We start from the raw sequence: 23,990 nt of genomic DNA on the forward strand, positions 1-23,990 counted from the left end.
GACTTTATATCTGGTCGGCGCAGGACCTAACAGGCTTTCGTTATTAATTGTTCGACATACGTGGGAGTGTGAGCTGTATTGGGAGGATAAACGTGAGAGTTTGTCTACCCACCCCGAGGATATACTCATACCGACGAGATCCGAGACCGTTGGATGTGTGATCTAATAGTCTGAAAATAAAAAAAAATTGATTTTTGGACCGTTGGATCACACATCCAATAGTCTCAAGAACCCTCATTCCTATGAGAATATTTTTGTGGTAGCTCAAGCCTAAACGTGATTACTTGTGCACATGACGATTTCGGATCAACCACTCATAATCAAAGCCATTTAATGCACCACCGCACCAAAATTGCCAACTAACCCCTTTCTCAAGTTTTGTCCATCTTTTTATCTATTGGCTATTGTTCTCATCATATTTGGACGTGATAAACGGGAAAAATGATAAAATATGGTATTAAAGATGAACATCTAATTTAAAATCAATTAGTGATAAGTGGTGTGGTCCATGATTTATATATGGAATGACTTGGCTTTAGACAAATATTATAATCTCAACACGCTCCTTTACTTGTGGGGTAATTTCTAATACATGGATAATTTTTTAAATAGATGACACAAAATAATATGGGCTTTTTGGGCCAAATAAATAGCCTGTATGGTTACAATATTAAAAATGGACATCCAATTTAAAACCAATTGATAATAAGTAGAACAGTCTAGAATTTATATATTGATTTGTTAGGTTTTAAACACCCGTGTGAAATTATAATCTTAACAAACGGGACTATCATGTTTTTTAGATATATTAACTCTTTTCTATTTGTATAAGTTGAGCCCAACAAAAAAATGGTTATAGTCCTCAGCCAATGAGTAGTATATAACACGGATTCATTTATAATGTTTAGTTTACTTCCAGTCCAACAAAAATATGACACATATGCACCCCCAACAACCCAAAACAAAATTGAAAAACTAGTACTGTTTTGAAATAATAAACTCCCCAGTTTGCCCTTGCTTTCCACCTCCCACCAGTCCCCACCACCACCTCGTCTTCTCTCGCCTGTAAGAAAAAACAATTGGAAGATGCGTGTATGTTTGCTAATTGCATATTTGTGACAAATTGGGATTTTGGGTGTTAATAAAATTGAGTTTACTTCTATTTAGATCACTATTCTTGATTGGGTGAATAAAAACACTTGTTCTTATGGTTCAATATGGGAATTTAAACAAGCCCAAGTTTACTTTGTGGGCTGATTTGTCTCATATTAGCATCTTTGTGAGGAATGGTTTTTGGATTTCATTGAGTTTCCAATGGAGCTCAATTGCATAAAAAAATATGCTCTGAATGGGGATTAAAAGAGCCCCTTCTTTCGCCTGAGTAAATTGTTTTGGGTGGTGGTAGTGGTGGGAGACAGTGGAGGCCGAAAGCAAGGGCAAAATGAGGAGTCTATTATTTCAAAACGACACCAGTTTTTTAATTTTGTTTTGAGTTGTTGGGTGTATAACTGTACACGCGTCACCTTTGGTTGGGCTGGAAGCAAACTATAACACTACACAACGACAAAGAAATCAACTTGCCGAGCATGAGAGCGTCCTTTGCGTAGTTGAAGCCTTGAGGGTCCCGTACTTCTATGACAGCCTGGTAGCCTTTTGTACGTTGTTGGTATTGGGCCTCCTGATATGATTTTAGACTATGGATGTGGTACTTTTGGCAATTTGGGTTTCTGAGAGAAGAACTAGTATTTCATGATTATTACTACACGGATTTACTTTTTAGACCTATTATTATGTTACTCGCTATTTAAATAACAATACACACGAATATGTATCTCTATATAAAACAATAATTAATTAATATTAGTAGATCGGTTAAGAATTAGTAGGTATGTGCATCATTACTGGTATTTTACTATGTCGGTAAAAAACGAAGCTTCATTTTAAGTAGATATCATCCAAATTTGATGGAGTTTTCAAATATTCTCCACAATGGAGATCGAACGACAATTTGACGGCAGCCCTCTATGCAAACAAATTAATAGTTCGTTGTTTTTTTCTATACTTGTGTGATATCTACGTAGACATGTTGAATTTTGCACAGAGAAGGTTGATTTAGTGGAGATGAAGACTTGTTGAAATGTTGATGGAGCAAATGTGCAGTGGAAAATGGGTCGAGCATCATTATACTATGTAACACATTTATTTTCTCTTTTATTGGATTGTTTGAGACATCCTTGTATTATGTTTTTTTTTCCGCTCATAAAATTGGGTTTTCTCTCTTTTTCATCAGAAAATTGAAGGGAATACAATTTTTTTTTTGGTAATTGAAGGGCATACAGTTGAAATGCCTCACTTTCACGACCTAAATTTGGGGAGGGAGTTGCAGTACCAGTGTCTTTACATCTATTTAAACTCCATTTCCTATTTTGCGATGCTTTTAATAGGTCAGTGTTGCACGAGTACGACACTTAATGATGTGGGCACTATAAAATATAATGTTCTCACTTTGTTCTTGCTGGAGAAAATAATGCTAATCATTTCCTGCTAAAATAGCTTGTCTATGGATACTTTAAACTCTTAACAAATCTAAGCTTTCACTACAACACAAACTTAAACTATGGAATCAACAACCACAATAAACAATATCAATGTAGAGTAAAACCATAACACAAGATGTAACGTGGTTTGGCCAATAATACATATTTTCACAAGAACAAATATTTTATAAAATTGGAAAAGATGATTACAATCACTCATCTCAAGTCTCTCCAACGCATTTACTAGATCTCTCTTTTTGTATCTCTCTTATTACAACTTTATCTCTTTGTAAGGATTTATCTCAATTTTGATCTATCTCTCTCTCTTTTATTTTTGTATGAAATCCTAACTTTTTTTATATACTATATTAAAATTTCGGTGAGCCACAAAATTTCAGTTCAACAAAAAAAACTGAAATTTTACTATTCTTGTGAGGAACACCTAATAGTTCTTTCATTTCTTTTGATCTCGAGTAGTTAATAGAGCACACTCAACACTACTACTCAGATAGTTGGACGAAACTATCCCGATTTTAATTATTTTCCCTTTTCCTTTTCTTGTTATTTGTGAGGTATAAAATGTCATTGTTGATTTTTCCTCTAAAAGATTTTCAGCTAGTCATATATGTGCAAACACATTTACTTTCTTAAATATAAAATAGGGAATAAAATTTTCCACACCCATTTTTTTACACTTCCCTGAATTGTAAAACAACTTGACCAAATGTCCTTACCTTTTACAAGCGCCTACAACAGTTGTCTCTCTACTTATTTTTATGTTTAATAACCCAACATTACCTATTAGGTGCATGGTCAGTACGTGTTGTGTATTTACTATTTAGTGAGAATTATATATATATATATAGTCTGGCTCCTAAAAGGACTTTAAATAAAGATTTTAAATAAGTACCAAATCTAAAATACCTACAATTTCACTTACAAAATGATTTAAAACATAATTTTTTGTGCATATGATCTACTAACCATAAATAACATCTCTACAAAAATTTAACTCGTTTGATAATTTTTAACACTAGCAAAAGATGATTGCAAAAACTATAAATTTCTGGGACTTTATATATATTTTCAAAAGTGGAAAACAATTTTATTTAAGTTAGAGGATATCAAACGAGTTGAATTTTTGTAGAGATGTTCTTTATGGTTAGTAGATCATATGCACAAAAAATTATGATTTAAATCATTTTGTAGGTGAAGTTGTGGGTATTTTAGATTTAATACTTATTTAAGGTCCTTTTAGAAACCGGCTATATATAATATATATATATATTTTTTTTTCCTGAATATACTTTTGACTTTTGAGTCTTTACTTTTAATTTCTCTAGCTGCTGCTCCATCATCATCATTTGTACTGAAAATTCTGATGTTAAAATCTTCACCATCTTTAACATTTTCTTATTTCAAGTTGGTTATCAATTTTTCATTTGATGCTGCTCGAATGGTATCCAAAGCTTACTCGATCAAGCAATTACCTTTCTTTCATCTTCTAATTAATTGAAGCATTCTTTGATCACCTAATCAATCCATCAATGCAAGAACATTAATTTTTTAACTTGTGAATATAATCAGGGAAATAAGGGTCGTGCAGTGAAGGTTAGGTATTTTTGTTCCACTGATGAAGACGTTCACAAACTTGAGCAATCCCGATCCATGGGTGATGAAACTCTGCCAATATTTTATGTTTTTTATTAGTCACCAAGAAAGTAAGGTAGCAATAACAAAGGCTAGCAATACTAACCATTTGAAAACTGGGCTAACAAGCACCATTCTACTTGTTTTCTTCCGCCTAGACCATTTATGAAATGAAGGTACGTTGAGGTAAGTTCAAGCCACCATATTCAAGTTTTCTCTCACAAATCCATTTTTATGGGTTTTGAATTATGATTAGGGGTGGACAATCGCCGAAATTAAAAAACCTCATTTATTTAAACGAAGCTTTAATATAGTGTGATTTATGAATATGAAGGTACGTTGAGGTGTGAGTTCAAGCCACCATATTCAACGTTTTTCTTCTTCTGTTGACAAATCCGTTTTTTATGGGTTTTGAAAACTGGGTTATGATGGAGGTAGGATTTATTGTGATTTTATTTTTGGGGTGTAACTGTTAAGGTCTTAAAGAAAAAAGGTGGGTGACAGACTAGAGAGGATAGGTTGATTTTTTGGTGTTTGGGAAAATGTTAGGGCATTTTGGTCACGTTCCTTAACAATACAAGTCTTTAACAATACAAGTCTGAAAAGTGAGTGTGGAAAATTCCATTCTCATAAAATATCTAGCAAGATTTAACCTAAAATACTTAGGGGTTGTTTGTTTTTTTTAAATCCATCATTCAAAGCTTCTTAAACTTAAGTTTTAAGTATTCATAGGCTCAAAATTTGTTTGCTTTTTTAAAGTAGTTTAAGTATTTAGTAGTACTTTCAACATTCAGCATAACACCAAAGTTTCTCATGAATGCTGAATTCTAATACTTGAAACGAAGATGTCTTTTCTTAAAAATCCAATCTCAAGAACCCATCTATTTTCTTATCTTGACCTTTATGGCTTCAAAATAGGTTTTTCAAAATTTGTTGGAGAAACAAAATATGAAAATAAACCATTAAAATATATTTGTAAAAACATATTTTGAATAAATTTATTTATCATTTTTTTTCTTCGATAATCCATCTCTCCTCTTTAAATATAATATATATTTTGTTTTACGAGAAATCAAGTTAGTGTTTAAAATAGATAACATGAGTAAAATTGTCCAAATGATTTATATTCAGCCTTCAGAGCCAAATTATTCTAACAAAAAACAAACATGTTTTTCAGAATTCAGCAATCAACATTAGCATTAAGAGGATGGGCCATCCAGCACAAATCCAGCACAACCCCTTAGTGTTTTCTTCCTTAAATAGCACAGGGGATCTAACCTCCCGTCACGGGGTAATGTTTGTTCTGAAACCACACATGTATATCTACTACCAAACAGAGATAAATATAAATTAAATGTGCTCCGAAAACACTTATAAGAAAGTTGCAGTACCAATGTCATGTGAGCCCCTTAGCCCCACTGTCTCCAGAGAGGGAGAGTGGTAACGAGAGATGGAATGGGCTCCTTATAGTTTTAGCTAGTTGGCCCACAAGTGTACTGACTGACTTCGGGCTTGTCTCCTCTTACAAACTTTAATACGTAATAAATAAATTAATAATATTTTGATGCCACCAAAAACAGCAGAGGGTCCTTAGACTTTAGAGAAGGGCAAGGGAAAAGAACCAAAGAGGTAGCTATGGGGCCATGGGGGAGCCACTAAATGTCAGCACCCATGTGACTCCCTCTTAAAAACAGCCTATCTCCCACTGACTGCTACTTGATTACTTTAAAGAAACAAAGAAAAGACAAAGACATCAAAAGATCCACTAGACAATCATTTTTTTAAATTGATATATATATTTAGAAAAAGGGGAGGGAGAAATTAATTTTCCTTTGAAGGCACATAATTCCATAACTTGTTTCTATTCTTTTTTCCTATTATAAGTAAATTTCATCTTTGTTTGATCATTCATGGCCACGGCTGATGATGATAGATGATACTGTGATTACTAATAAACAATAAAAACAAAAGTAAAAGTTGAGTTGTGGAAAATCATTCCGTCCAAGTTGACGCCAATGCTGCTACTGCTGGAGGTGCTGAACATGCAATCTACATCATAGGCTGTGTAGGCATATTATCACCCTCCCTTTTTGACTTCCGTATTTGGGGTTGTTTCTTATGATCTTAGTGCTGCTGTTTCTGAACCAAGAATTGGATTGTGATTGATTCCTCTCATCACGGGTGACTACTGCAGCTACCACTCTCTTCGATTCTGCTCTACCTCTGTTATCTGTCTCTCTTGCTCTCTACTTCTACGATTCTACCACAGATGATGTAGTTGCAGCTACTACACTACAATTACTACTAACCTGCTAGTACTCTCTTCGGATCTTTGACTCATTCCCATTGTGGTCCACCTTCACCTACATAATTGTGTGTAGGAGAGTGGTGTATGTATATGCATTCGTATTCTCAGTAAGTAGAGTATCGACTACAACAAGAACAAACATTGTTGACAAAGAAGAAGAGGATGGCGTGGATGATGTGATCTTATTATCCTCATCTTTGTACTTATAATTTGGTATTACTCTTAATCAACTTTTCCTGTAAGAAGAAGAAAAACATCCCAATTGCAAAAAGTAACATGTCAGAAATTCATGCTTGTGATAAAGAGCTTAAGCTTCATAATTCAAATAAAGTTTTTATGGACGACTTCAATGTTTGATTCAGTAAAAGTCACCTGTGTAAGGGTTTGGCCAACATTGACGAGGAGTCCACCATTACCTCACCTACATTGCTATGGCTCCATGATCAGAAGAGAACCTGAAAGGAGTTGAATTTTGATATACACAATACTAATATTAATACTAATAACGGCTGGTGAGGAAGGTTGGGCACCTTGGAATTTGAAAGAAGCGTGCATTGAAAGAAGCCATGTCCATAGTAGAAGTAGCAGGCAGCAAAGATGTTGCAGAAATTAGGCTGTTACTCTTAATAGAAGAGGATGACATGGATGCTGCAGAGGCCACAGTGGTGGAAAAGAATGAGGGAGCGTCGCCACCAGATTTTGTAGGCGATGCAAAGGGGCTGTCAGGGAGGTTATGTTCCAATCTGCTTCATTCATTAAACGAAATTAGATGGAATTAAAAACCATTAGTAGAGCACCAAAATTAGCATAAGTTGGTAAAGGATATGCAACAAAACAGAAGAACGTAGGGGTATTTGTTCGTTAACTATATTAGATCAAACTCATTTGTGTTCCAACAGTTACTAGTTTTGAGTGGTTCTATATAATTCACTTTCAGTCTTACCCATTATGGAAAACGGATTCATCATCTTTGGGGCTCTCCTTGCTATTGCCAGTGCCGTTTGGCTTGAATTCTTCTTTCTCGACAATCAATTTCACCTCTTGTTTATCAGCAATTGCAGGGCTTAGGAAGTTCTCTACATAATTTACACTCAATAACATTACATAGAGTTCTTCATCTCATTCACAATTATCCATAAAGAACTAACATAATTTACTGCGACTGATTTGAATATATATCTCTACATCCTTAAATTGATCTCAAACAACAACAAAATGAGTAATGCATGATTGCATACCTTCATTGGGGTCGGGACTACTTCGATCTGACGAGGACTGATGAATGGGACTATGACTAATATTAGGAGAAAATGGGTGAGTTGGGGAAGGGGAAGAGAGGTTTCGCTGGTGGTGCTTCTTAACATCGAGGAGTTGTAGACCCATAAATCTTCGACTCTGTAGCTCTATGGCTTGCTGCAATTCCACTTGTTCTTCCAACTTTCTTCTCAACAACACATCCTGGGTGTTGTTAAACATCCTCCCTCCTGCCAATTTGACATGCATGATGACAAAATTTGAAAAAATAATAAGCAATTTGTAGCAATTGGTTTGTTTTGCATACCAAGCTGAAGATCATAAGGATCCCTAGAATCAAGGCCACTAGGGGTAGTGCACACTGAGAACTCTCCTCTCTCCATTTGTTGTTGCTTCCTGCACATCAAGAAAACAATACAATTTGAATGTCAAATATGGTGGTAATTAATCAAACAAGGTGGAAAAAAAGAGACTTGAGTGACCGTACTTGTCTGGGACTTTGCCCTTCTCCTTGTATGGCTTGACAAGGACGCGAGCATCGCAGACAAAATGAGGATTACCCTTTGCCAGGATGAGTTTCACAGTCTCCGCGTAGACGAAAGTAACGAACCCGAACATACGCTTCTGTTGGTATGGAATCCTCACATCCTGTACTGGTCCATAGATGCTTCAACCCAAATAATCCAAACTTTATCATCAGTTCATACGAACCACACTTGATGAAGTGAACAAAATCTAAATAGTGATATTGTTCATCCATGCATGTAAACAACAGCAACAACAAACCTGAAGTAATTGGAAACATCTTCCTCCCTGAAGGTGCTGTCAGCTGGAAAAGTTAAGTAAATTTGCCTGGAAGCTGGGTTCATCATCATCCCTCCTCCAAGTGAGTTCAAGAATTCGCTTCTTTCGATTCGATTCCTAGTGCTGAATTTGTGAGCATCTTCACCTAACATCAAAGCGGCCCTGAAAGATAACACTTCGAACAACAATTAGCAAAATTCTCACAAGCCAAATCTTCAAAAAGATTGTTTTTTTTTCATCCTTTCGTACCGAGTGTCGTTCTGTTGTTGCAGCAATAAATTCATGCTTCTACTGCCAGCACTAGTAGGAGAGTATGGGAAAGTGGAAGAAGCCATGAGCTGGGATCTCAGCTGCTGCTGCTGCCGTTGTTGTTGTTGGGACTTGGATCTGAGTAGAAGTAACTCTTGACACTGTTGTTCCATGACATCAAGCTGGGAAAGTGGGGAGCCAACAAGGGAGTTGGAATCTGGGGAATCAGGAACACCGTGAAGAAACTTGCAACTGGTTCCATTCTTGCAGTATCCCCTAGCAAAGTAAAGGCAAGGTTTCCACCCCAAGCTGGAACCCAGGGGATCAGAGGACCCCATGCACATATCTGTTACAGAGCAACTCCTTCTATGGTTTCCATCGTTCATGCCAGAAGCTTCCCAATACGGAGGGAAGAGCATGGCATCACTGTTGTTATTGCTACCAGCTGGGCTTCTAGCTGCTTGTGGTGCTGGGTAGAACGAATTTGAGTTCTTGGGTCCGTGATCATGAAGGAAAGATAATTGATCTTGTATTTGGAACTCGTCGACGAGGTCAGAAGGGGAAGTAGAATGGGAGCCAACAACCATATTGCTATTAGAGCTTTTGGTATTCTTGAATCCATTCACAGTTGCTGCTACTACTGCTGCGTAGGAAGCTGAGGAGGTGGTGGTGGGGGTTGAATTTGTGGGGCTCATGAGATTGTCCAGGTTATGAGTATCAGAATAGTTTGCTGAGGGAGAAGGAGCCCATGAAGCCGAAGAAGGGGAGAGATTGCTGAGCAATCTTGAAGAAGAAAAAGAGGAAGAATTCTGTCTAGAGAGGGAATTAGAGTTGTTGTTCGCAAGGAAAGGGGAGGGGGAAGAAGGGGTGGAAGGAGAAAGAACAAGGTCTTTGCGTGCTTTGAGGACGACGGATTGAACGAGGGTTTCGGGACCAAAAGCAAGACGAATCATCTCCTTCTCGCCATGGTCTTGGATGAGGAGGAGACCCATGATCTTAGATGCATTTTCTGGGTCTAAATTTTGAATCCTTGAGAACACTATCCTCGTTGCTTCATAGGCATCCATGGGTTTGGTTGCAACAACCCCTCTCCGGCACGTGCACACACACACTCTCTGAGCTCTTCTTCACAAGCTCACACACACAAAACACCTACTCAGCAGTGAGGAGAGTGCATCAGAGAGGGAGTAAGTCAAGTGATAAGTAGAAGCTACCATCTATGTATTTATCTTGAGATATCTCAAACCCCACCTAACATCCTCTCCTTTTGCCAGTACTTCAAAGTTGAGACTCACTGCAGTACTGCAAAAGAAAAAGAGAGGGGCAAAAAAAAAAAAAGAGAGAGAGGAAAGAAATGATAAAAGAGGAGATGAAAATAGTTTTATGATAGAGTATTCTCGTGTGCGAAATGGGAAATACAAAAAGGTGATGAACTGATGATTATGATTTTTATCTTGTTAAATTGTTCAGAGAAAGGGAAGTTGGAAAAATACACTTCATGTCCTTTCTTGTTCTGCGTGGAGTACTGCTGCTGAGACGCTGAGGTGATGAGAACTAAGATATCTCATCTACCACTGTCCACTGCAATGCATTTTTAAGTGGCAATTTACCAGGCCATACCAAAAGTAACTGCATTTAAGTTCAAAAGGATAACCTTTATACAGTGCGTGCAGTCTTCCTGGCCTTTTCTGACTGAATGGTGAATTGGATTATGGGATGGATGGATGACCTACTCCGTCAGGTCTCCTTAAGATTCTAAATTTCAAGTGTCCTCTTGCCTTTCTCTCTGTAACTTTTTTTTTCTTGTTTTTTGGGTGGTCTCTTTTAAATTCTTTTGCAGCAGGAGTGAGTGAGTGTGGGGTTGTCTGATTGTGGATCCAGATCTGTTTCAAATATTGATGCACGTTCTCCTTTATGTCTTTTGTTCTTACACCTGACACCATGACTCATCTAATTTTCTATTTCTCTAGATCTCTTTTCTATTTATTTTCAAATTTATTTATCTTTTCAAATAAAGCTGTATCTTTCTCCTACATACAACGATATCATACACTCTACAAATCTAGTATATTAGAGCATTTCCAATGCAAATAGCAACTTGTTATTTCCACATAGGCGCAGACTATTTCTCTTCTCCTCATAACTATCTTGTTGATGAAAAACTACCAAACATTGCCCAACACAAAAGTGATTTTAATTTAAACTTCGAACAAGATGTTTTATTCCATCTGATTGTATTTTATACCAAGATGGAATCAAACATCCGGTCTGAAAGAATAAAAAAATACTCACACAACACGCAAGACAAGATGTTTGACTCCCGTCCGGAAAAAAAATATACAAAAAAAAAAATACAGGATGAAATAAAATATCTCGTCCAAAAAAAAATAAAAAATTAAATTAAATTAAATTAAAAACATACTAGACGGAATAAAAGATTCCATCCAAAATTCACAACTTAGTGATAATCTCAGTAGCAAATATTACCCTCGTTATTACATAGTGAAGAGTTACATCTATAGTCACATTTGCATTGAGCCATTGTTTTTGGCTTATAAGGGTGATAAATTGTTATTTCTCTTCAAAGTCACCTGTATTGGGAATGCTCTTAATGTGTACTATATTATTTTCAGTGTCGATGAGTATTCAAGACATAGATATATTAGTATATCACAATATGATACTCTATAGAATTCATCACTGTAAATATTATTGATATATTCATAAATACCACAATAAATTCATAGTATTATAAATATTTTGGGATATATCGATGATATCATTTGTGGTTGACAACAACAATTTAATTAAGTACTTGTCATTAGATTCCAAACTCTAACAATTTAATTAAGTACTTGTCATTAGATTCCAAACTCTAACGAATCATCGATGATATATCAAAAAGTAACAACAATTGGGGTGATATTTATTGATATATCATTGATATCGTAGTTTCATAAGTCAATATATCCACATATCATGATATATTGATATATTGTACTATGATCCCCAGTTAACTTTCTCTCACAATGTTTTTTTATTTTTTTTTTAAAAAAAACAGCTTTAATATCATAACTTATCAATTGAAATTGCCACAAAAAATAATTGTAATTAAGTACGCCAAAAAGACATAATAGATTGAAGTTTTCATTTTTCTGCTCCAACACATAGTTTCACTTTTCCCCCTATATCTTATCAAGGGTAAAACGGTTGAAAAAGTAACTCTCAACACCACTTTTTTTTAATCACTCACAAGGACTGTGTAAATGAAAGGTTGAGTATACTCTTGATGCGAAATAAAAAAATGGCTCGGGTAGATGAAATATCAACTATACCCCTGATGCAAAATAATTAACGGGTCGGGTAGACGAAATATCAAATATATCCTGATGCAAAATAATAAACGACCCGAGATATATAGTATGAACAATCATTGTTCATACATCAATATAGTGTATGAACACCTATTTGGGGTATGAACAATCACAGTTCATACATCAACACTGTTCATATTTCAACATAAGTTATGAACAACCTATTTGGGACATATCTCAACATAAACTATGAATAATCATTGTTCATATATATTTGGAGTATGAATAATCATTGTTCATACCTCAACATATAATGTGTGATCAGTAAAAAACATCTACTGGAATATGAACAATTACATCAATATAGAGTACGAGGTATATTCACCTATTTAGATAAGAACAATCACCAAATTTTTATGCTTTATAATAAAATATAGATGGGTGAAACTGATATTAAAAAAAATAAAAATATATATATTTTATTAAAATTAAAATAGCGGGTTCATTGGTTACTTAATGATGAAATTTGTTCTTATGAGTTACTAAAAAAAATAGTGTCTTCTAAAGTTGTTTTTGGCGTGAAATTGGTCCTCTATCTATACTATTTTCTTGTTAAACTTTGCAGTGTTTTTTTTTTTTTTAATTTTAATTTAATAATAAGGTTTATAAACATGGCTAAATCTATGGTGCGCAGATTATATGGTATGTTATCAAATCTGGGCCACTCATACCAAGGAGTGCGTGTGTATTGCATGACAAAAGTACTGATCCAAAGGCCCACATTACCTACGCACCATACATCTCGCACACTGAAGACTAACTCTATAAACATTTGCATTGCTAGTACTGTTATTAGGGTTATTATAATCATGTCGTTTGTTGATGAATATACTAACGTCTTCTTGGGCAGAAAATTATAAAACTATGAAAACTATGGGGACTCGTCTGTCTATTTCGAGGATACCCCACCACAAATATATGAACCTCTCTGTCTCTCTGCAAATCTCCCTTTCATGATTTCATCTCCCTCTCACTGAGGATTTAAATATGTATGCATTATATGTATGCATTATTCAAACATGAATGATTAGAGAATAAATTATTGTATCACTAACTCTTCCTATCCCTTGTTATGCAGTGTTACATGTGACATCAAGACTCAAGCGGGCCAAAAAGTGAGAAAGTGATTTGAGTAAGTAGACAGTCTCAGGCTCCAGCTTATGAAGAAATAAAAACAAAAAAAAAAACATATCAATAAAAAAGGTAACTTATCACCCAACGCACCCGTCTGGGTACCAGCATAGTGATAACGAAATTGGACTCGGGCTTTAAAGGTCGGGGCAGGGTGTGTAGCCAGACTTTTCACCAAAGCCATATATGACAAGACGAATCCGTATATATCATTACATGCAACTATTTTGTGTGTGGGGGGGAGGGGGTCCTCCAATGGTCATATGTCTTATTTTTGGTTGCCACTCGTGGGATGTCGGATTAATTATCAGCACCTTCTCTCTCCTCTTAATCTACAAAATGTACTTTGTGTTAAATGAGTAGATCGTGTTTTCGTGCTTCATATTTCCAACACAACCTTCACTTTCAGGCTTCTTAATAATAGATGATTGAATGTCATTAGGAATTAAATTCATGTCACTTCCTGTTTTTAAATTTTCAACCATTTTCGTAGGGGCACAATTTGCTACTTAAACGGCGCCTTGATTTAAGTCCTGTGGCTAAAATGGCCCTAGACGGAATAAAAATCCTATTTTGTGAGCCAATGCTGAATGCGGAAACATTCTATTGAGCCTATCCCATGCAAGCAGGAGGAGACGTGCAAAAAACATTAAAAATATGCAGATTGCAAGTGCTCCACCGAAAATAGACTTGTCATTCGTTACTCATAAATCATAAGCATAAAAAAAACATATAACATTACTTAGATTGAGATAAATACTCGGATTGAGCTAAATATATGAATTTAAGTAGAGCTGACTTCCAAAAAAAAAATAGTGTGGAATTCTAGTGCTTGGATTTGACGAGTTCAAGAACAGTGTCAGAATATCCTCAATCTCTGGTAGCGTTGGAGAAAATTGCGAACTCCTTATCCATAATACTGTTTGTAGTAGCCAACTCAACATCAGCAGATTATAACTAACAATCATTAAGACTAATTCACAATCAACCATTAAAAAATACACAATCCACTTGTTGTATATGAAGGATAAAGAGGGGTTCTTTTAACTCAACACATCAGTGTCTTGCTCGAACATTTATAGGACTTGGAATAAGCGATGCATGTAGCACATAAACACGCCGGAAAATGTACAAATAAGCCGCTAAGCAAGAAACTAAGTAAAATTAACGCGAGTGGGTCCTATGAGGCTGTAATACACAAATATCGAACTCGAAGAATACTTGTTTGTTGCTCTGAATTTTTTCTTGTTAACTGTTTGTTTGTTTGTTGCTCTGAATTGAAACCATTGCAACTGCAGTTTAAACTCAATGTGACATGTTCACACTATTTGGAAAAAGGGTATGACCAATGAACCAAGTGATTTCTATATATGATTAACGAAAAAAAAAATGATTTCCATATATATTGGAAATCAAGGCAAAACATTCTGGACACGCAATGTGAAATTTCAGACGAACATTGATTGTTTATCCTGATGGAAGTTCTTTCACCAATCTGTAACGTGGTTATAACTTAAGAGGCCAGTTGCGTTACATTTAGATGAGATGAATGTTTGTCAAAATTAACATGATCTATGTCGAGAATGATTGTCAAGAACATACGAATCTGTGTCAAGAATGTTTGTCAAAATTAATATGAGTTACTTTAGATGATTAGGAGGTCAGGATATTGTGCTCGTACTGAGACCAAATATGGCCAGTGCGTTTAGCTCTTTGAGAGGGAGACCTTTCCGTCAACCTGGGACTATCCTTTAATGGCTTATTTCCTTCATAGTGCGTGTTCCTTTGTGCCAGGTTATAGTCATTGTCATGGTTTTGAAGTTCTTCTCAACTTTCTCGCGCTGGGAGCTTGGGACTTATTCTCTCCTGTTGCTATATAACCTTGCGTAACTTTCTCATCAAATTATTTTGCAAGTATTTTTAACTATGATTCTCACTGTTATTTGCATATTTAAGTCCGTTAGTTTGTCTTTTCACATAAAGAAATTGTTCTTTACAACTTGTACTTCAGATTTAGTTTTTTCTTCTACAGTTCTACTTGGCTATTAGAAGTTGGTCCTAGAAATGGAAGATATTGATATCGCGTCCAGATGATTGAGGCACTCAATTGCAAGTATTTCATTAAATAGGCTTTAAAAAGTGATATCTAGTGACAATATGTATAGGACGTATACATGACATAGGATGTTAGTGGGCACAAGGGGACCGGATCACGGTATAAATGGGGAGCCAGTCGCACTGAATCAGATCCAGCGTATCTCAACCGTTCTCAGAATCGCTGCGAGACATGGAGTGATGGAGGCGGAACCTTAACTGCTGGGTAACCGCCAGCGACCGTGGAAAGAGGAGAGATCATGGAAGAGAAAAGATATAAAAGAGAGATAGAGAGAGAAAAGTAGGGGAGGGAAAAAAAGATCGAGAGAGAGACGAGTGAGATTGGTGGTTGTAATATTAGTTCATACATTTTGGCGCCGTCTGTGGGGAGAGAAGAAAATGGCTACGGTAATAAAGAGAGGAGTAGGAAGACCTAAGAAAGGACCAATCAGAGAAACAATTGAGGAAGTAGAGAGTGCTGGGATGGGAGTGATAGGAGAAGAAGAAGTATCAGATGTGGCGGCAGACGCCACCAGACTCTTACAGGAGGAGATAGTTAGGTTAAGAGAGGAGAATGACGAGTTGAGAAAGGAGAGGGAGATTACACGGGGTGGAACGGAGCAGGGGGAACCCAGGGGCAGTGAAGCGGAAGGGGAGAATATAGAGTGCCCACTACCGGACGTCGAACCAACAGTGGGCATTACTTTAGGGGTGGTTCAGGCTATGATCGAGAAAGATCGGGAAGTGAATCGGGTAGCAGAAAGAGTGATCCAGAGCGCAACACAGACCGAAAAGAGGTGGCTAGCCTCAACAAAAATCCGCTGGCGGATTCAATATGGAATTCCGAAGTTCCTAAGAGGTTTTCTCAACCTAGGTTTGAACGGTATGATGGGAAAGGAGACCCCACTGATCATTTGCATCATTTTCGGCAACAGATGCCGTTATGGCAAGAGAATAAGTATGATGGACTACGTTGTATGATGTTCCCGGCCAGCCTTAAGGGGGAGCCTGACCGGTTTGGTATTATCGGTTAACCCTTGAAGCATAAAAGGGTTCAAGAGTCGAACGCTTGAATTGATCACTTCATTCACCGAAGAGAAGAGTGGTTGATATCGCGGCCCCTCTTTAACATAAAGCAAAGAGCCGCGAGTCATTGAGGGAGTTTTATGCAGATTCAAGGAGGAGACGCGAGAGTGGAAACCACCGGATGAACATACGGCGGTCATAGCTTTCCAAAGATGGTTTGAGATCGGGGACCGAGTTCAGTTCATGAGTCCGTGGTCTAAGATTGAAATTACTACATTGCATGCCCTATACCCGAAGGTAGAGAAGTATATACGATATGAGGATATAATGCAGAGAACTGCTAAGGAACAGAAGAGGTCGGGAAAGGCAGTGCAGGAGGTTGAGAAAGATGATCGAAGGGGTAAAGGTAGAGTAGAGGACATAGAAAGAGGATCTTCTGAGGGGGGAAGAGGGCGAGAGAACAACTTGATCGGGGCAAAAGAGAGGTCGCGAGAGAAGGCCATACCGCGAAATGGAGCAGACTCCTCTTAACCGACCATTAGAGGAGATCTTGGCTCTCATTAAGGAGCACCAAAATTTTGAGGGGCCGCGAAGTATCCCAAGAGAGATAGAAGGGAAACCATTTTGCGAGTATCATCAAATCCGAAACCATGCCACGAACGAATGTTATGCCTTGAAATGGTTAGTAGAGAGGATGATTGAAAAAGGAATGCTCAGAGAGTTTGTCGCGGAGGTGCGTCAAGCCGATAGAGTGCCGGCCGGCGAATTTTTAGATACGATCAATGTCATCTTTAGTGGAGAGACTCGGGGAGGAATGCCCACGGGAAAAGGTAAGGAAGACAAAGAAGCCTCACGGGTTAATGAGGTGGTGAGTGTACCGCTGTTAGTTAGTGGAGCCGCGATGGCGAAGGGATCATTATGTTCACCCCAAAAGATTTGGAGCCGATAATTACACCGCGTGAGGGGCGCTTTGGTAATCACCATAGCAATGGGGAATTATCTAGTTCGAAGGGTGTTAATAGGATCTGCGGCTGATTCGGTTGATTTATTATTTAAAGGGGCCATGGAGGAGATGAACATCGACGGCCCCATTGAAAGTTCCCAAACCAACTTGTATGGGTTCAACGGCGGTATGACAGAGCCCATAGGGAAGTCTGTTACCGGTGATCGCAGCCCGTCGACGGTATTCACTAGATTCATGGTGGTGGACACTGCGTCGCAGTATAATGCAATTTTAGGAAGAAAATGGATTCACGAAATGAAAGCCATTCCATCGTCATATTACCAAGTGATCCGCTTCCCTACCAATGGGGGAACATATGAAATCAGGGGAGATCAAGTGGCAGCGCAGAACATCCAACAGATCACGGTGAAGAGTTTCGTTCGAGGTACAATGAAAGGGTCAGCACAGGAACCAGGATTTTCATAGCAGTTACAGGAAGCGACGATGACAAAAGGGTGTGAATCGCCGTTGGGACCAAAGACATTGGATGCGATTGAAGTAGTGAACTTAGGAGTCGAAGTTGAAGAGAAATTTACATCCATAGGGACTGATTTGCCCGAAGAATGGAAAAAGAAACTAGTGCGATTCTTGACGAGAAAATTCAAGTGTTTATTGAGGATATCGAGGGTTTAGACCCGAGTTTGCATGCCACCATTTACATATGAATGAAAATGCCAAAGCGGTTAGGACGAAAATGAGAAGTTTACGTCCCAAATATCTTTGAGGCTATTCGCGAAGAAGTGGCACGATTGAAAGGGCGGGAATAATAAGGGAGGTCGAATACACGAATGGTTGTCCTAACGTAGTCGCGGTCACGAAAAAGAATGGTAAGGTCAGGATGTGTGTTGACTTCACGGATGTGAACAAGGAGTGCCCAAAGGATTGTTACCCGATGCCGCGAGTGGACGAGCTGGTGGACAGAACAGCAGGGTTCAAAGTGTTCTCTTTCATGGACGCGTCCATGGGATATAATCAGGTCGCGATGCACGGCCCGGATCAGGAAAAGACCACTTTCGTGGTAGAGGGGGGCACATACTGTTACACCAGGATGCCCTTTGGTTTAAAAAATGCAGGGGCGACTTTCCAGAGATTAGGAGAAAGAATGTTTCAAGGGAAGATTAGGAAGGGGATGGAGATATATATTGATGATATGGTGGAAAAGAGTATGTCGGAAGAGGAACACTTGGAAGGTCTGCAGGAAACTTTTCATATACTACAGTCACATAAACTGAAACTCAACCCGGAGAAGTGTACTTTTGGGGTAACTTCCGGAAAGTTCTTGGGTTATATAGTTACACACCGGGTATAGAGGCAAATCTGAACGATCGGATCAACGATAGAAATGCCGTCCCCTCAGAATGTGAAAGAGGTGCAAAGCTTAGCAGGGAGAGTCGCGGCACTTAATCGATTCATTTCGAAGTCCTCGGATAAATGTCGACCTCTATATCGATTATTAAGGAAATCACAAGACTTCAATTGGACCGCGGAATGTGAAGAAGCCTTCCAAGAGTTGAAGAGTTATCTAGGGAAAGCACCTTTATTATCGCGACCGGAACAGGGGGAAAAACTATATCTGTACTTGGGAGTTTCGGAGTACGCGGTGAGTTCGGTCTTGGTGCGCGTGGTTGACAAAGTAGAAAAGCCAGTGTATTTTCAAAGCAAGACCATGTTAGAAGCGAGGGCCGATCTGACCCGAATTGAAATACGCTTTGGCTTTGGTATTTTCTCGCCTTAAAGTTAAAGCCTTATTTTGAGGCACACTCGATGGTTGTCGTAACAAATTTGCCTCTCAAGCAAGCCTTGAGGGGCGAGAAAGTCGGGAAGAATGCTAAAATGGGCGGTAATGCTTTGAGTTGCTATGAAATTCATTACCAAGTCGAATCTGCAGAAAAGGCACAAGCAATGGCGGAGGTATTGGCGAGTTCCCAGCCGAGGACCCAACGGGGTGAGGAGATGGTAATGGATCCGCGAAGGAGAGATTAACCACGACCCCTTGGACCCATGGGATGAACGGAATGGATGGAGAGTTTTTCGCAGATGGCTCTTCTGAGGATCTGAGAAACGGAATTGGCGTAGTCCGGTGACCCGGAGAATACTAGGTTTGGAATTGTCAATGAAACTAGGGTTCGCAGCTTCAAACAATGAATCGAGTATGAAGCTTGTGATAGCGGGATTAGATTTGGCACGTGACCTCTGCGTGAGAGAATTATCTGTTTACTCTGATTCTAACCCGGTGGTGTGCCAGTGAGAACGGGGTTTTGTGGCTCATTTGCCGAGGATGGCAAGATACACGGAGGTCTTTACAAAGGAAAGCGAGCAAATTCAATAGATCAAATTTACTCATTTGAATCGCGGAGAAAATCGACATGCCGATGCATTAGCTTATGTTCTTGGCGGTATTACCGGGATCGAGGGGCGATCAATTGAAATAAAGGGTGTTGGACAAGCCAAGTACCGCGGAAGGGGACTATGTTTGTCTCACCACCGAGATTGATCTTGACCGGATAAGCGCCATCAAAACTTTCCTGGGGATGGAAATTGAAAACACACAGGGAAAGGCGTAGAATGGAACGGATGAGCCAAAGATACACTCTATTAGGCGGAGCCTATATAAGAGAAGTTTTGTGGACCTATGCTAAAATGCATAGGGCGGCCGCGATGTTCGAGAACTATTTGGCGAAGTGCATGAAGGAGATTGTGGAAGTCATTCAGCGGGGCTTAACAACCACACACCGATTGCTCTCCCGGGGATACTTTTGGCCACACATGAAGAGATGCCACGAGTATGCCAAAAATGCGCAAATAAAATGCCGAGGTTTGCACCGGATTCATCGCCCGGCTGAAATGTTACCGCGATTAATACTCGATACCCTTGGCGTTCGCAATGTGGGCAATGGATATAGTTGGGCGCTTCCAATGGCAAGCGGTAAAAAGAAGGTTCATGTTAGCGGCAAATGATTACTTTACCAAGTGGGTTGAGGGCGGCAATCGCAACAGTCAAGGAAGAAAATGTGATCAAATTCCTATGGGAGAATATCATTTGCAGGTTTGGATTGCCGCATACAGTCATAGCGGATAATGGGACGCAATTTACAGGGAAGAAAGTTCGGAAATTCCTTCAAGCGTTCAAAGTGAAGCAGGGGTTCTCAGCCCCCTACAATCCGGAAGGAATGGGCGGGCGAGGCCTCAAACAAAGTTATCATGGATAACCTTAAGAAAAAACTAGAGGAGCGGAAGGGGAGCATGGGTCAACACTTACCTCATGTCTTTGTGGGGCATACCGAACTACACCACGATCATCTACTAATGAATCACCGTTCGCAATGGCGTATGGAGTAGAGGCAGTCATACCAATAGAGATGATAGAATCCACAACAAGAACAAAGGAGGTGGAAAGTGGCCTGAATGAGAGAATATTGGCGCTTGAATTTGAATGTTGTTGAAGAAAAAAAGACATAGCCCGATTCGGTTGGAGGAATACCATCCGGACTCTGCAGAGACAATATGATAAACGAGTGAAGCCACGGAATTTCAATGTGGGTGACTATGTCTTGCGGCGTGTTACTCCGGCCACCAAAATAGAGAAAGACGGAAAGTTGGGGCCAAACCGGGAAGGTCCATATGTCATCGATAAAAAGGGTACATCGGGGAACTTATGGATTGCGGTATCAGAAAGGGAGAAAAGATAGAGAGACCGTGGAATATCGAATCTTTGAAAGAGTTCCATGTCTAGGACCTTTCTTTAATCTTTTACATGTGATAGTACTTTATTTGTATTGTTTACTTTTTGACTATGATATAAACAAGCATTCTTCTAAATGAGTTAGAAATAGATAGTAGAATGAAATAAAAGGGTGAATATAACTGTCCGCACAAAGCGACCGCGGCTATACAATTGAAGAAAGCGGGGAAGAGAGCCGCCCGCGGACTTCGTCCAAATCAAACCGGGGCAATCCCTAAGTAGCTTCACGCTAAACAATTGAAGAAAGCGGGGAGAAGAGCCGCCTTCAAACTTCGTGTCCGAATCGAACTGGGGCAACCCTAACTAGCTTCACAGCCTATATGAAGAGAGCGGGGAAAAGCCCTTCGCGGACTTCGTGTCCAAATCAAACTGGGGCAACCCTAAGTAGCTTCACACCTATATGATTGAAGAAAGCGGGGAGAGCCGCTTCGCGGACTTCGTGTCCGAATCAAGGGGCAACCCTAACTAGCTTCACAAATCCTATACAATTGAAGAGAGCGGGGAAGAGCCCTTCGCGGACTTCGTCCGAATCAAACCGGGCAACCCTAACTAGCTTCACAAACTATATGAAGAGGGGGGAAGAGCCCTTCGCGGACTTCGTGTCCGAATCAAACTGGGCAACCCTAACTAGCTTCACAGCTATATGAAAGAGAGCCGGGGAAGAGCCCAACTTCGTGTCCGAATCAAATGGGGGCAACCCTAACTAGCTTCACGGCTATTAGAAGAGAGGGGGAAGAGCCGCCGTGGACTTCGTGTCCTAATCAAACCGGGGGGCAACCCTAATTAGCTTCCGCGGCTATACAATTGAGGAGAGCGGGGGGGAAGAGCCCTTCGCGGACTTCGTGTCCTAATCAAACTTGGGGCAACCCTAAGTAGCTTCACCGCTATACAATTGAAGGATCGGGGGGGAGAGCCCTTCGCGGACTTCGTGTCCGAATCAAACTGGGGGCAACCCTTGCGAATGTTACGCTATCGTATACAAATGCAAATAAAAAGGAATACAAGGAAAATCAATTGATAAATACTACACAATAATGATATCTCGATCAAGCACAAAAGACATTGTTCATCACAAACACAAAGGACATTGTTTCTTACACGCATAAAGAAAGGGTTCAAAATAAACAAATCCAAAGGCATCAACAAAGAAAGAAATCCGACATAAATCATTGTTGAGGATTAGTCGCCGGCTCTTCAACAGAAGTATGTTCATTTTCACCAACGACCATCTTTGGGGTTTTCATTCATTTCCATTGGTGAGGGTCGGTAGCTAGTCATAGGTGTCGTCGCGTCGTCGGTGAAGCGTCTTGGCGGCCGGGATGCACGGTTGGTAATACCAAGGAGGGATCGGCAACGAATGGGCGGAGAGAAGGCGGCTGCGGCGCTAAGTTGATCAAGTTGTTGTTTTAATTCCGTGCAATTTTCTTGGTAGCGAGGTTTCGAATCGACCTGCGGCCTCTTGGGCGGCCTTGTCTCAAAGGATTGGATGGCGAAGCTTCTCCTTCTCTTTGGGCTGTCCATTTTAGAATTGACACCAGCTACGTAGTCGCGGTGCTTGTCCTCAGCCGCTGAAGCTCCTTATGGATCTTGACCCTTGATCCGTAAGTCATCCCTTTCCTTCTCGGTTTGGGCATACTTCGCTTTCCGACCATCAGGGACCATTAATCTCCAAAATTAGCCGCCTCCCAAGTTCTCCATTGTCTTTGGGTAAGGCCGCTAAGCACATAGCCGATATCTGGAGGCTTAACCTGCGGAGACATACCGGGTTAAAGGGTAACACCAAAAATATAGCGATAATGAAGTAAGAACACAAAAGATAGTGGCCAATAGAGTCAAAAACGCTGTACCTTCTCCCATCCGGTGTAAATGGGCGCCCTATGGGAAGCAACGGTACCCGAGAATCTCCGTAAGCTTGATCCCCGGAAGATGAGAAGAAGAATAGGGAGCGGCGGCAATTTGGATTGTCCAAAGCCGAAGTCTCGGCGTAAGTAACATCGCGGTCCCTAGCCTTGAACTTGGGATGCCACACTTCAACAGGGGCCGACGTTAAAGGACCAGTGAAGAAGACTCTGTCTGGGCGGGCGAAGATATAGCGCAGCCGTGGTGGTTCATTCATTCGCGGCCAGGTAGGTGGAGGAGCGGTGGAAGAAACTTTAGCCCTTTTGGTGGGAGGGCTCTTGTGGGACATCTCGACCGGAAGCGTCTTCATCGAGTCGCCGTCCCCAAAGCTTATACTTGTTCACGTCCATTTGAGGGGCGAAGAGGGAGCGAAGTAGGAACAATTTCGTCCTCCCGGTCGACCACGAAAGTACGAAAAGGTTAGGCGTCTCGGCGGTAGTGGGTCTTATTTTTTGGCGGCGTATGCGCACGTTGAAGGCAACGGCTTCGTGAATGAGAGATTTTGGTTGTATAGTTGAATGACTTGTAGGCGGGACGCTTTCTTTTGAGGGGGATGGTTTGGGCTTTCTTTCTTTGGGGCGGCAGCGATAGAGGGCCTTGGTATTTGCCAATGTCTTTTAGAGAAGGGTCAAGTAAGAGAGGAGTGGCTTTTTCCGGATCGATACCAAGGACTTCACACTGTGCACTCCCTAGTTCGCGGAGGGATTGGAAAATTTCTGAGTAAACATCGTTGTATACCTGGGATCGCGAATCGGGTCTCCAACCTACATCACCAAGAATAAGGGCAAGTTAACGACAAGTGAAATCTACATACCGCGACTCAAAACTGCTTACTTACCGCTTGTTAGAAAATGGAGATGCCTCAAAGAAACTTCTGGAGGGAGGTCCGCGGATAAAAAACTACCGGACACATACAACG

At 39.8% G+C, this 23,990-nt stretch overlaps 2 protein-coding genes across 3 annotated transcripts; one reads left to right on the forward strand and one right to left on the reverse strand.

Annotated features, from left to right (window-relative positions):
* Window positions 1–6,111: 6,111 nt before the first annotated feature.
* Window positions 6,112–10,607, reverse strand: LOC147473875 (zinc finger CCCH domain-containing protein 53-like). 2 transcript variants are annotated; one of them, XM_086586918.1, is made up of 9 exons: window positions 8,803–10,607; window positions 8,536–8,715; window positions 8,237–8,416; window positions 8,057–8,145; window positions 7,734–7,979; window positions 7,439–7,571; window positions 7,026–7,238; window positions 6,868–6,950; window positions 6,112–6,731 (listed from the first exon to the last, which is right to left on the reverse strand). In XM_086586918.1, exons 1-8 carry the CDS (start codon window positions 9,867–9,869, stop codon window positions 6,917–6,919), a joined length of 2,142 nt encoding a protein of 713 aa, XP_086443044.1. In that variant the 5' UTR covers window positions 9,870–10,607; the 3' UTR covers window positions 6,112–6,731; window positions 6,868–6,916. The 2 variants fall into 2 exon arrangements, with proteins under 2 accessions (XP_086443044.1, XP_086443043.1); XM_086586917.1 differs by having other exon boundaries at window positions 7,026–7,241; window positions 8,803–10,382.
* Window positions 10,608–17,415: 6,808 nt separating this feature from the next.
* LOC147473876 (uncharacterized) lies at window positions 17,416–17,856 on the forward strand. The gene has a single exon (XM_086586916.1). The coding sequence runs from the start codon at window positions 17,416–17,418 to the stop codon at window positions 17,854–17,856; it is 441 nt and encodes a 146-aa protein (XP_086443042.1).
* Window positions 17,857–23,990: the final 6,134 nt, after the last annotated feature.

This window comes from Coptis chinensis, unplaced genomic scaffold (genome assembly GCF_015680905.1).
Source record: "Coptis chinensis isolate HL-2020 unplaced genomic scaffold, ASM1568090v1 utg1700_pilon_pilon, whole genome shotgun sequence".
NCBI classification, from domain to species: domain Eukaryota; kingdom Viridiplantae; phylum Streptophyta; class Magnoliopsida; order Ranunculales; family Ranunculaceae; genus Coptis; species Coptis chinensis.